This window comes from Diachasma alloeum, unplaced genomic scaffold (assembly GCF_001412515.2).
Source record: "Diachasma alloeum isolate Michigan unplaced genomic scaffold, Dall2.0 Dall_scaffold_00196, whole genome shotgun sequence".
NCBI lineage: Eukaryota > Metazoa > Arthropoda > Insecta > Hymenoptera > Braconidae > Diachasma > Diachasma alloeum.
The window spans coordinates 1,080,579-1,093,417 of record NW_021680361.1 but is presented as its reverse complement, the minus strand read 5'-3'; the positions used below and the strand labels follow the sequence as shown (position 1 = coordinate 1,093,417).

Here is a 12,839-nt window from a genome sequence, read left to right as displayed (position 1 = left end):
CAGGATAACATTTAATCTTTGCGGCGCGATAGGATATCAAAGGGTCCGAAAACTCTGCTTCAGTTTGTCAAACATCATGTTCTTAGGGTTGTGAGTACAACATGCGTTCCCAGATAAACCGAAAAAGTCTATGTAAACAAAAGATTGCGTTCGGACATCTTCCAATGCATTTCCATTCTTATCAGTTTGCAGCAGATGGCGATTTTTCGGAAACACTGCTTCAGTTTGTCAAACATCATGTTCTTAGGGTTGTGAGTACAACATGCGTTCCCAGGTAAACCGAAAAAGTCTATGTAAACAAAAGATTGCGTTCGGCTCCCTTCCAACACATTATTAGTTTTTCAACAGATAACGATTTCGGGAAAAGACCTGCATACCATGTAATCCTTGTGGTGTGATAAGGTATTGCAGAATCCCTCTGCTCCAGTTTGTCAAACATCCTGTTTTTTGATGTTGTAAATACATGTGAGTCTCCAAGTACACCGCGTGTTACAATCACATTTCCATCGTTATCAGTTTTACACCGAGTGAGAATTTTTTTAGAAAAACTCCTCATACTACAATGTGTACAATTTGTCTAGGACTATGTCCATTTGGTGGGGGGTATCCGAAGTTTTTGGAGAACTGACCCTCCACCTTTGCAGACACTTTACTATCGACATCTAAGTGGAAAACATCTTCGAGTGAAAAATGAATCCTGTGCGTGAAGAAGTTGAGGACAATTTCGGTGTGATGGAAGCGAATATTGGGGGGTATGTGATGATTGAGCCAAATGTGTGGTGTCCGTGGGTTTGGGTGCATCAGTGCGGTGAACGATTTGTGTTAAATCAAGTTGCACGGGCAATAGCCCAACACTACCTCGACTCCCGTATCAGACGAACCGGAGCAGACCATTTCATCGCACTGAATATGGAGCCTGTCGGGTATTTAGTGGTAGACGAGGAGACCAATTCCCACACGTTCCTCTTGGGCGAGGATTTCTATGGGGTGTGGTTCCCAAAGAGGCCAAATCGGGATGAGGGTTTTGGTGATGATTCGGATTTGGATAGTGGTGATGAACTTGAGGATCATTACAATAGTCCTCAATTACAGGCTGATGAGCATCGCCTGCTGGAAGTCATTGCGGAACCGCAACTTCCAGAGCCTGAGGAACGACTACAGGAACACCCAGAGCCTCAGGAGAATGATGAGAGGGAGATTTATGAGCAATCTCACGTAAGTAATTATTTTTATCATTGTATGACAGTTAGTCTTAACGTCTAAAGTTAGCTTAAACCTATCTTCTGAATACCAATATCTTAGTTTATAATCGAAAAATATTGGGATTTGAAGAAGATCGTTTTATTTTTACCTACCTTTCCCTAATTGATTGGTTTTTGTGACCCTTGCTCACCATAATTAGTTGATTGATTAATCAGTTGGTTGATTAGGCCAGCGGATTCAATTTCTTTAGTAAAAAAGATTGATAAATTTTCATCGATACATTTTTTAATCTTTTTTTTTGTTACAGATGGGCTCATCATCCTCACACCCCAGGTGTCGATACCTGCAGCCTGGGGTGATACGTATGATAGGGCATTTCTGGAGCTCGCTACAGCCAGGGCTATCATGCTTATGCATGTCGATGATGCGCCTGGTGATGTAGTAGTGTCATTGGAGCCTTCTGCCACCCTCACAAGGCATAATGATGAATATTGGTTCATACGGGATGAAGAAGACGTTGATGCGCCCATGGAGGAAGAGCCCATTGATGAGCCGATGGATGAGCGTGATGATTGGTTCCTCAGGGGTGATGAAGACGCTGATAAGTCCACGGAGGAAGAGTCCATTGACGAGCCAATGAATGAGCAAATGGACGAGGGTGATGGTGTTGATGTAAAAAGAAGGCGATTGGAATGAACATCAATTTTTATGTAAGGTGAAATAAAAACAATAGTAAAAACAGTGTTTCTTTTTTGAATTAATTTCTTGGGGGTTTCTTGTGAGGGTTGCAGTTTAATTCGTGGTTTAATTAATTAGTCAATTAATTAGTTAATTAAATAGTTAATTAATTAATTAATTAAACCGCGAATTAAACCGCGACCCCGCGAATCAAACCGCGAATTGAACCGCGACCCCGCGAATTAATCATCCACCCACTCACCCACTTTCATCTGACCCCCCTACTGGGCCCCAACGACCAGGCTGACGCCAAAAACGTTGTGCCAGAACCGGCATTACTACACTACTTGCGCCAATCTCTTTTAGTTCCGCCGGAAAAGGTTCGCTCACGAGACAATACGGAATACCCACAATTCCGATATTTACAAAAAAACATGTACAGCAGGAATTCAACAATGATTAATCATTGAATATTCGAAATATCATAACCACGTTTGATCAACAAAAATTTGATACTTATGAGAGTGAAGATAACAGAAACCCCCAGAGTGGAGAACCCAAGCATTGTCCGTCTTCCAAAGTGATCATTCGTGTATGTCGTCATAAGACCGCTAACAATCGAAACTATTCCTGCACATATTACAACTAGTGAAGGAGCTATTACATCCATCTTGGGAATCGTTAGGAGGAATTTTCGAACTACATGTACCCATCTAGATAAATGATGACATGAAAACAAAGAATGTTCATCAGAACTTTTCGCTTCAGTGGTGTTTACAATTTCTTGCATGTTTTTCTTGGTGATAATTCCCGTGGTTCACCTATATATGCTATCAATGCATCAAGTTCAAATTTGACATTTTTTGTCGATTGTACCACTTCAATGATTTCTCTGCGTCTTCGAATCTGTTCCTTTTAACTAGGTAATGTGAACTATCCGGAATCAATAAAAAATATGAGACGAAAATGATGATCATTGTAAAACTTATAATGGCGAATGTACTCATTGATGATATGCACCCAAAATAAGTCCTGCTAGATTTCCAATGCCTCCCCCCCGGAGTTCGATACCTATGAGAGAACCTCTGATCTTTGGATTTCCTATTTCACCGATGTAAAGTGGAAACCTACTTGAATACATTCATATTGCAAAACCACTGCACAATCTCGACGCATAAATCAAAGGAATTGATTCTTTTATCAGAAAGCATGTCCACGCGATGCCATGTGGAACTCCACTAAGAAGTATCCCCTATCTATTTCCATATTTGTATACTATCACAGCTCCAGTGATTGAACCCAGTGGCCGAGACAGATGGATTGAGGAGGCAATCCAAGAGGCTTCGTCATTAGTGATGGTCAAGGATTTAGTTCCCTTTGTTAATTTAGCTAAATATGGTGAACACCATCCACCCGTTAGCCTATGCAGGAGAGCAAGTATTTTGACGGCAACATGAAAAATGAGTATTTTAAGGTTAAAGTTTAGTATTTGCTGTCAATTGGCTTACTCGTTACAGTAGCGAACCATTGAGGCTACAATTTCGAGGTTCCTCTCTGGGTCATCTCACTTGTTGATGCAATTAATTTCCTTCAATTTATTATATCGTATCAATGATAAGAAAATGGATATGTCATTAACACGATAATAATAGGAGGATACTATCTCGGGATAATAAGAGGTTCACGAAGAACATGAATAAAATGAATTCCGCAATTATGAACCATTGGAAATTTGAGATGTCATAACCACGTTTGAGCAATAGATAATGGATAACTATGGGGAAAAAGATGACTGTCCCATTGTTGAGACCACGAGCATAGTTTGTCTTTCGGAGTGATCACTCGTACACGGAAAAAATATGAAATTATTTTTTACTGTGGGAAGATAGTAATTCCTAATATAACAAATAGAATGCAGTGTGAAAAATCCATCGTCGATGCCAAAGGCGTGCTCGACTTAAAAAAAAATTCAGAACCGGCGACTTTCTTTCAAAGTCGTGCTGTTGAATCAAGGGCGCCTTCATCAATTCATTGCTTTCGATCTTTGGATGCCGGGCTGCATTCGAGTGTTGTTATTATTATTTATGATGGCTTTCGGATGGATGCCGCATCTAGATTCAGCTTCCTGCCGACGTTTCGCAAACATTGCAGTCTGCATCATCAGGGCTAGGTCGCTCCGGTACTGGAGCTCCCCGCTGTAAGGAAGTCCTTATATCCCCCGACCCCTGGAGGGGGAGGTGACGTAGTGGGGGGTATCGCAGCCAATCAAGATCGTTTTAATTGATCAACTGGTCAATTAAAAAAAATTGAGCAGCTGATCAATAAAACGATCTTGATTGGCTGTGATACCCCCCCACCACGCCACCTACCCCCTCCAGGTGTCAGGGAGGATATAAGGACTTCCTTACAACGGGGAGCTCCAGTATCGGAGCGACCTATTCTAAAGACCGTATGAGAATGGTCCTGACTGGGTATCCCCACTCTTCCGAGTTGAGGCATGCGTCGATGTCCACCCCCCCACTCAAACCTGAGACCACTCTCATAAGGTGCTCAGTATAGCCCTGATGATGCAGACTGCAATGTTTGCAAAACATCGGCAAGTAGCTGAATCTAGACGCGGCATCCATCCGGAAGCTGTAGTAAATAATAATGTTGGCCGCGAAAGCTTCAAAACTCAAATGTTGTTATTATTGTTTATTTCCAATACTTATTGACACTTGAATCTATTGACTTATAGGGTCCCTTTATTTATTACCTTTTTTCCAAATTTAACGATCACTCAACCACAGCTTTTTAAACGGATCTACGATCTGTTTTTTTCATGTGATCTCACTCGTTTTTGAAACGCTTATTAAATAATTCAATTAAGCACGTTATTTCGATTTAAGATCATCCGTTTGAATTGTTATTTTTTTTTATCATAGAAAGAATATTACGGAAATAATATTTCGGATTGCTGATATTCTACTAGCATGCAGCTCCGACGTGGGAGCGTCACTGAATATAATGTACGCTGCACATTATATAAAGTTTAGTGGACATGGTAGTAGTGTGCGTACGCTCACTGAGTATAATGTACGCTGCACATTATATTCAGTGAGCGTACGCACACTACTACCATGTCCACTAAACTTTGCGAATTGAGAAGATATTTGTCCATGTGTTCGTATCTTCTCAAATAATTGTTTTTTTTTTTCAATGAAATCGGAGACAATTTTAAACTAAATGAAGACACGGTGGAAATTTTGTGTACAAAAAAATTTTCATTGCGTTTTCTTGAATTGAAGTTTGCGCTCTTTGAAGCTCTTTTTAGCGGAATAGTAGGATCGTAGGCTCAATTGCGCTTTCACTTCACCGGAGACAGTGCCGCTAGTCCTGATTCAGCACGAGGCCTTTCTCGTAGAACTTGAATGTGTAAATGAAAACACTTAAAACAAAGTATGAGAAAGACGTTTCAATGTTAAGATGAAGCTTTTTCAATTAATTGACTTACCTATTGCTGCAGCAAGCCATTGAGGCCACAATTTCGACAATCCTTCCGAAATCATTTCAATCGTTGTTGTCATGGTTGATTCCTTTAAATTATAAAGTTACATCAACTGACAAATGATGAGAAAAACTGCAATGTGAAAAATTCAATGATCTCTAACGAATACTTGCTTAATATACCGAAATGACTGATAATGAGATATCACTAACAATTACTGCGAGACTGCACGAGTTTATGCTCAGTTCCTGCTTAGATCGGTTACTATTGGATTATGTGTAGGAATACTCAATAAAAACACATTAGTTTTATTCTTCAAAGTAAAACTCTTTAATGATCGCACGCAGAAGGTATATCTTTCTCCAACGAAGTCTCTAGGACGACTAACTAAAAGTCATGAGAGTTTTCACTCTCTGGACCCATTTGACAAAAGGCCCTTGTTTCAATTTTCTTCAGCCTCTCCTTTGTGACTCACCATGAGGACTGTTTTTCTTCACGTCTCTATTTTCTAAGAAAAGCCATAAATGTCACCCTGAGTGTTTGGGTGGAAAAGAGAAAATGTTTAACTAAACTAAGAAATTAATTTTTGTATTCAGGCATGAATTCCAACAGTTACATAGTACAGGTAAGATTTATGACCCCCACTAATCGATGAGTTAGGTCTATTCTTTTTACATTATCACGAGTGATCTATTATGTGCAGTCTTAGATGTCATAAACCCTAGTATTTCATACATTGGAAAATTCTCGAATCGCTCTTTATATTATATGGTGATAAATGCAATCTCATTTGGGGACGGAATGTATAAATCATGATCGATATGGTATAGCTTTTCTATATTCAGTACATAGTACCTGAAGATGAGGTGTTCATCATTATGATCATTGTTCCAGCAATCAACTTTGGAATTTGGTTTTAGATTATGTTGATCTTTGTAAACAAGCAAAGACCACGTGATATTGTTTTTAAAAATCTTGTTTTCATATGATTCCAATGGAGTAGCTAGTTGGTAAGAGCAGTTTTTTCAATTTATTATTGAGGGAATAGTGTCAGAATAGCCTTATGAACAAGTGAATTGAGAGAATTTTTCCCTTCTTGTCGGACAGCTTAAAAATGACCTAAAGCTCATCTAGTTTGAGCCTTGCTCAGCCACTGGTTGCATAGTCTAGAAAATCCTAAATACAATGGCAGACAGTTCAGATAGACCCCTTCCCTCCTTACCGACGTCAAACGTTTGTAAGAATCATATAGGGGGGGGGGGGGTTGAAATTTCTGCACAATACACGACGGTGAGAGAACAGTTTTGCTATCGCATTTTCCTTTATTGAATACATATAATTATGGTTAGCTTCCACACGCGTGACAATGTATGTTGCACACTGATATTTTCAATCAGTTCGTTCATTTCTCTCCATTAACATCTCCTGAATCTCTCGAAGCGATTTACCTTTAGTTTCTGGAACGAAGACAAATGTATAGATGAACATGAAAAGTAGAAGTATAGCGTAAAGGAAGAATATGAATTCTTCGGATGTAGCGTTTAATATGGGCTGATAATTTTTACTCACGATGAATGCTATGACAGCACCCACACCACTTGTTACGCATGCGCCAATTTCTTTTAATTCTGTCGGAAAAACTTCACTCACCAGACAACATGGAATACACGCGAGTCCAATATTCAAAAAAAACATGTACAGCATGAATTCAGTAATAACTAACCATTGGACACTCGAAATATCATAATCACACCTGAACAGCAGAAATTTGATACCTATGAGAAAGAAGACGAACGAAACCCCCAGAGAAGAAATTGCGAGCATAGTCCGTCTCCCAAAGTGATCAGTCGTGTAGATCGCCGTAAGACCACCAATAATTGTAACTATTCCTCCACATACGACTGCTAGAGATGGAGCAATGATATCAATTTTCAGAGTTATTAAAAGAATTTCCATGTATAGTCGAATGACATGGATGCCACCAAGATGCATGACAACGTGAATACAAAGCATATTTATCAGAACTTTGCGATTCAGTGGGGTTAACCATTTCTGGAATGTCTCTCTAATTGATAATTTCTGCGGTTCGCCTATGTAAGCTATCAATGCGTTCAGTTCAACTGTCACATCTTTTTTGCCAACGTACCACTTTAACGATTTCTCTGCTTTTTCATATTTGTTTCTCTTCATTAAGTAATGTGAACTATCCGGAATTAAGGAAACAAGTACGATAAAAATGATACTGATTGTAAGACCTATGATGGCGAAAATTTTCATTGATAGATATGCTCCCAAAATATTTCCTATTAGGTATCCAATGCTAGCTCCCTGGATCACTACACTTATAAGAGAACCTCTGATCTTCGTATTACTTATTTCACCAATATAAAGTGGAAAAGTACTTAAATATATCCCTATCGCAAGACCACTGCATACTCTCGATGTATAAATCAAAGGAACTGATTCTGTTATTAGAAAGCAGGTCCATGCAACACCATGTGGAACTCCCGCAAGAAGTATTCCTTTCCTACTCCCAAATTTGTGTGCTATCGCAGCACCAGTGATTGAACCCACAGGCCGAGATATGTGATGCAAGGAGGCCACCCACGATGCTTCGTCATTAGTGATTGTCAAAGATTCCGTTCCCTGTGTCAATTTCGCTAAATATGGTGAACTCCATCCAGCTGTTAGCCCATGTAGAAGAGCAAGTACAGTAACTGCAAAATGAAAAATTAGTTTCTAGGGTCCATGTTTAAAAAAATTCCGTTAGAGAAACTTCATGAAAACAACTTGTTCACTAAAAAAACTTGAAGGAAGTAAACTGCTGGAACTTCGAAAAACTTGAAAGAAACTTTGAAAAATTCCCGAAAAATAATGCAAAAAATAACATTAAATTTGCAAATATCGTATTCAGAGTGAACGATTGTTCACTCTTCTTTAATGCCTAAAGGAGGTTAGGCGGTGTATGAGGTGAATTTGAGAGTGAATTTCTGTGGTTCCCGGTAGCTTAGTCGGTAAGAGTGCCCGGCGCGTATCTGGGAGACCCGGGTTCGATTCCCGGCTGGGTGAAGCGGAAATTTTTTCTCTCTAAATTCTAATTCTCTTAGAATTCTTTAATGCCTAAAGGAGGTTAGGCGGTGTTTGAGGTGAATTTGAGAGTGAATTTCTGTGGTTCCCGGTAGCTTAGTCGGTAAGAGTGCCCGGCGCGTATCTGGGAGACCCGGGTTCGATTCCCGGCTGGGTGAAGCGGAAATTTTTTCTCTCTAAATTCTAATTCTCTTAGAATTCTTTAATGCCTAAAGGAGGTTAGGCGGTGTTTGAGGTGAATTTGAGAGTGAATTTCTGTGGTTCCCGGTAGCTTAGTCGGTAAGAGTGCCCGGCGCGTATCTGGGAGACCCGGGTTCGATTCCCGGCTGGGTGAAGCGGAAATTTTTTCTCTCTAAATTCTAATTCTCTTAGAATTCTTTAATGCCTAAAGGAGGTTAGGCGGTGTTTGAGGTGAATTTGAGAGTGAATTTCTGTGGTTCCCGGTAGCTTAGTCGGTAAGAGTGCCCGGCGCGTATCTGGGAGACCCGGGTTCGATTCCCGGCTGGGTGAAGCGGAAATTTTTTCTCTCTAAATTCCAATTCTCTTAGAATTCTTTAATGCCTCAAGGAGGTTAGGCGGTGTATGAGGTGAATTTGAGAGTGAATTTCTGTGGTTCCCGGTAGCTTAGTCGGTAAGAGTGCCCGGCGCGTATCTGGGAGACCCGGGTTCGATTCCCGGCTGGGTGAAGCGGAAATTTTTTCTCTCTAAATTTTAATTCTTTTCGAATTTTTTTAGAATATAGAGTCTCAATAACAAGTGATTTGACACAAATACATAAATATTAGGAAATAACACAACTATTTATATCCACAACCTAACGGAATCTAACAAATGATCATTTAAAGCATAAACTTCGAAGTACTCCCTCTCAAATACCTCGGAGTAGTGCCCCTTCTCGATAAAATACCATTGTAATAAAATAAATGAGAAATATCGATTACTCTTTTCTATCCTCACAATAGAGAAGAATAATCTACATACAATTCTTTTATATTCTCACAAAAGGTAACCGGGAGGTTTTATTGACGGAAGTTGAATTTGACAAAAGTTGAATTAACCAAAAGTTCACTTTCCCAAAGTTGTTTTAACCAGGTTTTTGTGACGAAGATTTTGGAATGTGTTCCCAGTTTCTGTATGTTGACATGAAGCTTTTGCCATCAATCGGTTTACCTGTTGCTGCAGCAAACCACTGAGGCCAAAATTTCGAACTTTCTTCCAGATTCATCTTAGTTCAGGATGTCAGGTTGATTAATTCAATCCATGCAATCTCATCAACTATCGAATAGTGAGCGTTATGAAACAAATACCTAACAATTTCACCTAACGAAATTTCTGACTGATGCGTCGTCACAGCCGACTATCATTGTATTACTGTCTATGCATATGCTTAGCCTTTGTTTATACCAGTTATATCACACTGGCGAAAGTAATGTGCCTCACTATCCATGAACAAAAAATGATTATTTCTGCATTATCGCGAATGCGCTGTCATGTACAGCCCTGAGTGTCCTCGAGGCCAGTTTTTCATTTTTTCAAAAATTTTAGACTTACTCATTATATTTTCATTGTATTCAGACATGCGACATTTAAATTGAGAATATACACATTATAATTGATATGGTATTGATTTTCCATCGAATCAACATGAGATGTTCATCATCATCATCACCATTCTTCTCGAAGTCGAGAGAGACACACGAGAGCCGACGAGACGAGATTGAGATTGAGATTGAGATTTAATGTCTCGTTTTAGTTTCAGAATGGATAGTTAATGGCCTCCCGAAATCGTCTCGCTCCCATTTCTTTCTGTCTCGTCTCGGTGTCGGTCTCAAATATCTGACGTATCCTCTGATCAACAACTGTGGTGAAGTTACATTTTGGGTAAATTGGAATAATTCTGAAGAAAATTCTGGAGTTCTTTGACTATTACTACTAAAATTCACTGGAATTCAAGATCATTGAAGAGTAGAAAAAGAGAGGTGTGATCTTATAGAGGTATATCTCACAGTTTCAGTTAAAATTTTTCCTTTTTTAAATTAGTTATTTCACAAATTTGTCATCGGGGTTTTCAATTTTTTATTGTTTATTTTTCAGTTTTTTTCTTCATCAACATCGTTTGGATCTCTTGCAGCGATGTCCCTTTCATTTCAGAAATCACAACTATTGTATAGACAAACATGAGAAAAACGAGGAATGCATGTAAGAAGAAAATGAATTCTTCGGACGTAGCATCTAATGAAGGCTGATATCTTTTAGTCGCAATAAATGCTGATAAAGCACATACAATATTCACTATGCATGAGCCGATCTCCTTGATCTCGGGTGAGAAAAGTTCGCTCAAGAGACAACTAGGGATATGCGTAATTCCGATATTCAGCAAGAATACGAATAACATGAATTCCGCGATTATAAACCATTGGAAATTTGAAATGTCATAATCATATTTGAGCAGTAGATAATTGATGCCTATGAGGATAAAGTTGACGGAAACCCCCATTGTTGAGAATGCGAGCATGGTTCGCCTCCCGAAATGATCATTCGTGTAGATCGCCACAAGACCGCCAATAACTGCAACTACACTTACGCATATCACTGCTAGCGAGGGCGCTATGACGTCAATTTTGAGAGTCGTTAAGAGTATTTCCAGGTAACTTGCAATTGTGTATATCCCACTGAGTTGCAGAAACAGATAGATGGCGATAACCATCCCCAATGTTTTCAGATTCAGGGGGGTTGACAGTTTTTTGAATGACTCTTCAAGTGTCAATGTCTAGGGCTTAACCACATAAACTATCACTGCATCTAGCTCAGCTGTCATCATCCTGACGACTGTACCACTTCAGTGATTTTTCTGCTTCTTTTATTTTATTTTGTTGAACAAGATAATATGCACTATCCGGAAAAGAAGGAAAGATAACCAGAAAGATGATACTGACAATAAGATGATTGTATACATGAACATAAAAAATGACAATGAAGCATAGAAGAACATAAATTCTGCGGATGTAGCATTTAATATAGGCTGATGGCTTTTATCCACGACAAAACCGGTGAGAGAGCTCATAACACTCACTACGCATGCGCCAATCTCTTGTAATTCTGTCGGGAAAATTTCGCTCACAACACGGAATATCAGTTCGAGGTTCACAAAGAATATGTATGAAGAGAAAGAATTTACCAATAATTAACCACTGAATGCTAGAGGTATCATAATCATGTTTGACCAATAGGAATTTGATACCTATGAGAAGGAAATTGACAGAAAGTCCCAGAGCAGAAACTGCAAGCATAATCCGTCTCCCAACGTGGTCATTTGTGTACGTCGTCACAAGACTGCCAATAATTGCAACTGCACCTACAGATGTAACAACGACAGAAAGGGTTATGATATCAATTTTGAGAGTCGTTAGAAGGATTTCCATGTACATTCCAATAACGTGCATACCCCTGAGATATATAATGACGTGAATACTAATAATGATTATTAGAATTTTCCGATTAAGTGGCGTTGAAATTTTTTTGATTGTCTCTTTGATTGTTTTCGACCGTTCGACGTTGAAATCTCAACGTCCCGACGAGAAGTCATTTTTTTTTCCTAGCGCGGCGAGAGTTCATTTCATTTATCTTGATTATTTTTTTTATTTACACCTTATTGTTTTGTATCAAGCCATATTGACTGCTCATCGGACGACATCGAGGGATTTGGAGCCTTGGACAGTTTATAAGGAGCTGGAGAGGAAATTCCATTCTCAAGTAGCGAGTCATGGAGTCTCAGAGGTCAAACACGGGTATTGAACCACGTTACATTCAAATTGGTTGAATGGTTCCCGCGGCGGAGGGAGTTATGTGGATGATCGAGTTGCGTCGCTAACATTCGAAATGGCTAGGGATATGAAACATGGCGGACTACTCTCCATACTGGACCAGAAGTTGGGGTTCAGGTGACGAACTTGTCGGTTAGAGGAGAAGGACTGGACTGACGTTAGACGTCCAGCAAGATCGTCGTTAATTGAGGAAAAATCATTGGATGATTTTCCCCGAAAGAATATCTCATGAATTTTGGAGAATTCACGTTATAGTTGATTGTGGTGACCGTGAATTGAGACATGTGTTGCTGTTGGGTTTCACTACAAAAAGTTCTTACTGAATTTAAGATACATTTGTCCCATTTTTTAAGTAGGAAATGTCACAGTTTTTAAGTAGACAAATGTGACTGAATTTCAGACAGCACATGTATCTTATGATTAAGATACTTTACGAATCTTAATTTTTCAAAATTATTATTTTTTTCTTTTTTTTTTCTTTTGTCATTATTGGTACTTTTTTGGGGGGCGGAAAGGGTGGGAGGGGGGGGGGGGAAAAGGAAGGGCGGTAAAGGTGAGGG

The 12,839-nt window shown here is 39.3% G+C and overlaps 2 protein-coding genes across 8 annotated transcripts in view; one reads left to right on the top strand and one right to left on the bottom strand.

The window, feature by feature from the left end:
- The window catches only part of LOC107048707 (disks large 1 tumor suppressor protein), a 616,903-nt gene that overhangs the window by 161,494 nt on the left and 442,570 nt on the right, over positions 1-12,839 (top strand). The gene's annotated exons all lie outside the window — the stretch shown is intronic.
- Positions 6,666-9,793, bottom strand: LOC107048715 (facilitated trehalose transporter Tret1). Of its 2 annotated transcripts, XM_015272053.2 has the most exons (3): positions 9,626-9,793; positions 6,938-8,085; positions 6,666-6,825 (listed from the first exon to the last, which is right to left on the bottom strand). In XM_015272053.2, the coding sequence occupies exons 1-3, from the start codon at positions 9,678-9,680 to the stop codon at positions 6,784-6,786; spliced, it is 1,245 nt and encodes a 414-aa protein (XP_015127539.1). In that variant the 5' UTR covers positions 9,681-9,793; the 3' UTR covers positions 6,666-6,783. The 2 variants fall into 2 exon arrangements, with proteins under 2 accessions (XP_015127539.1, XP_015127538.1); XM_015272052.2 differs by having other exon boundaries at positions 6,666-8,085.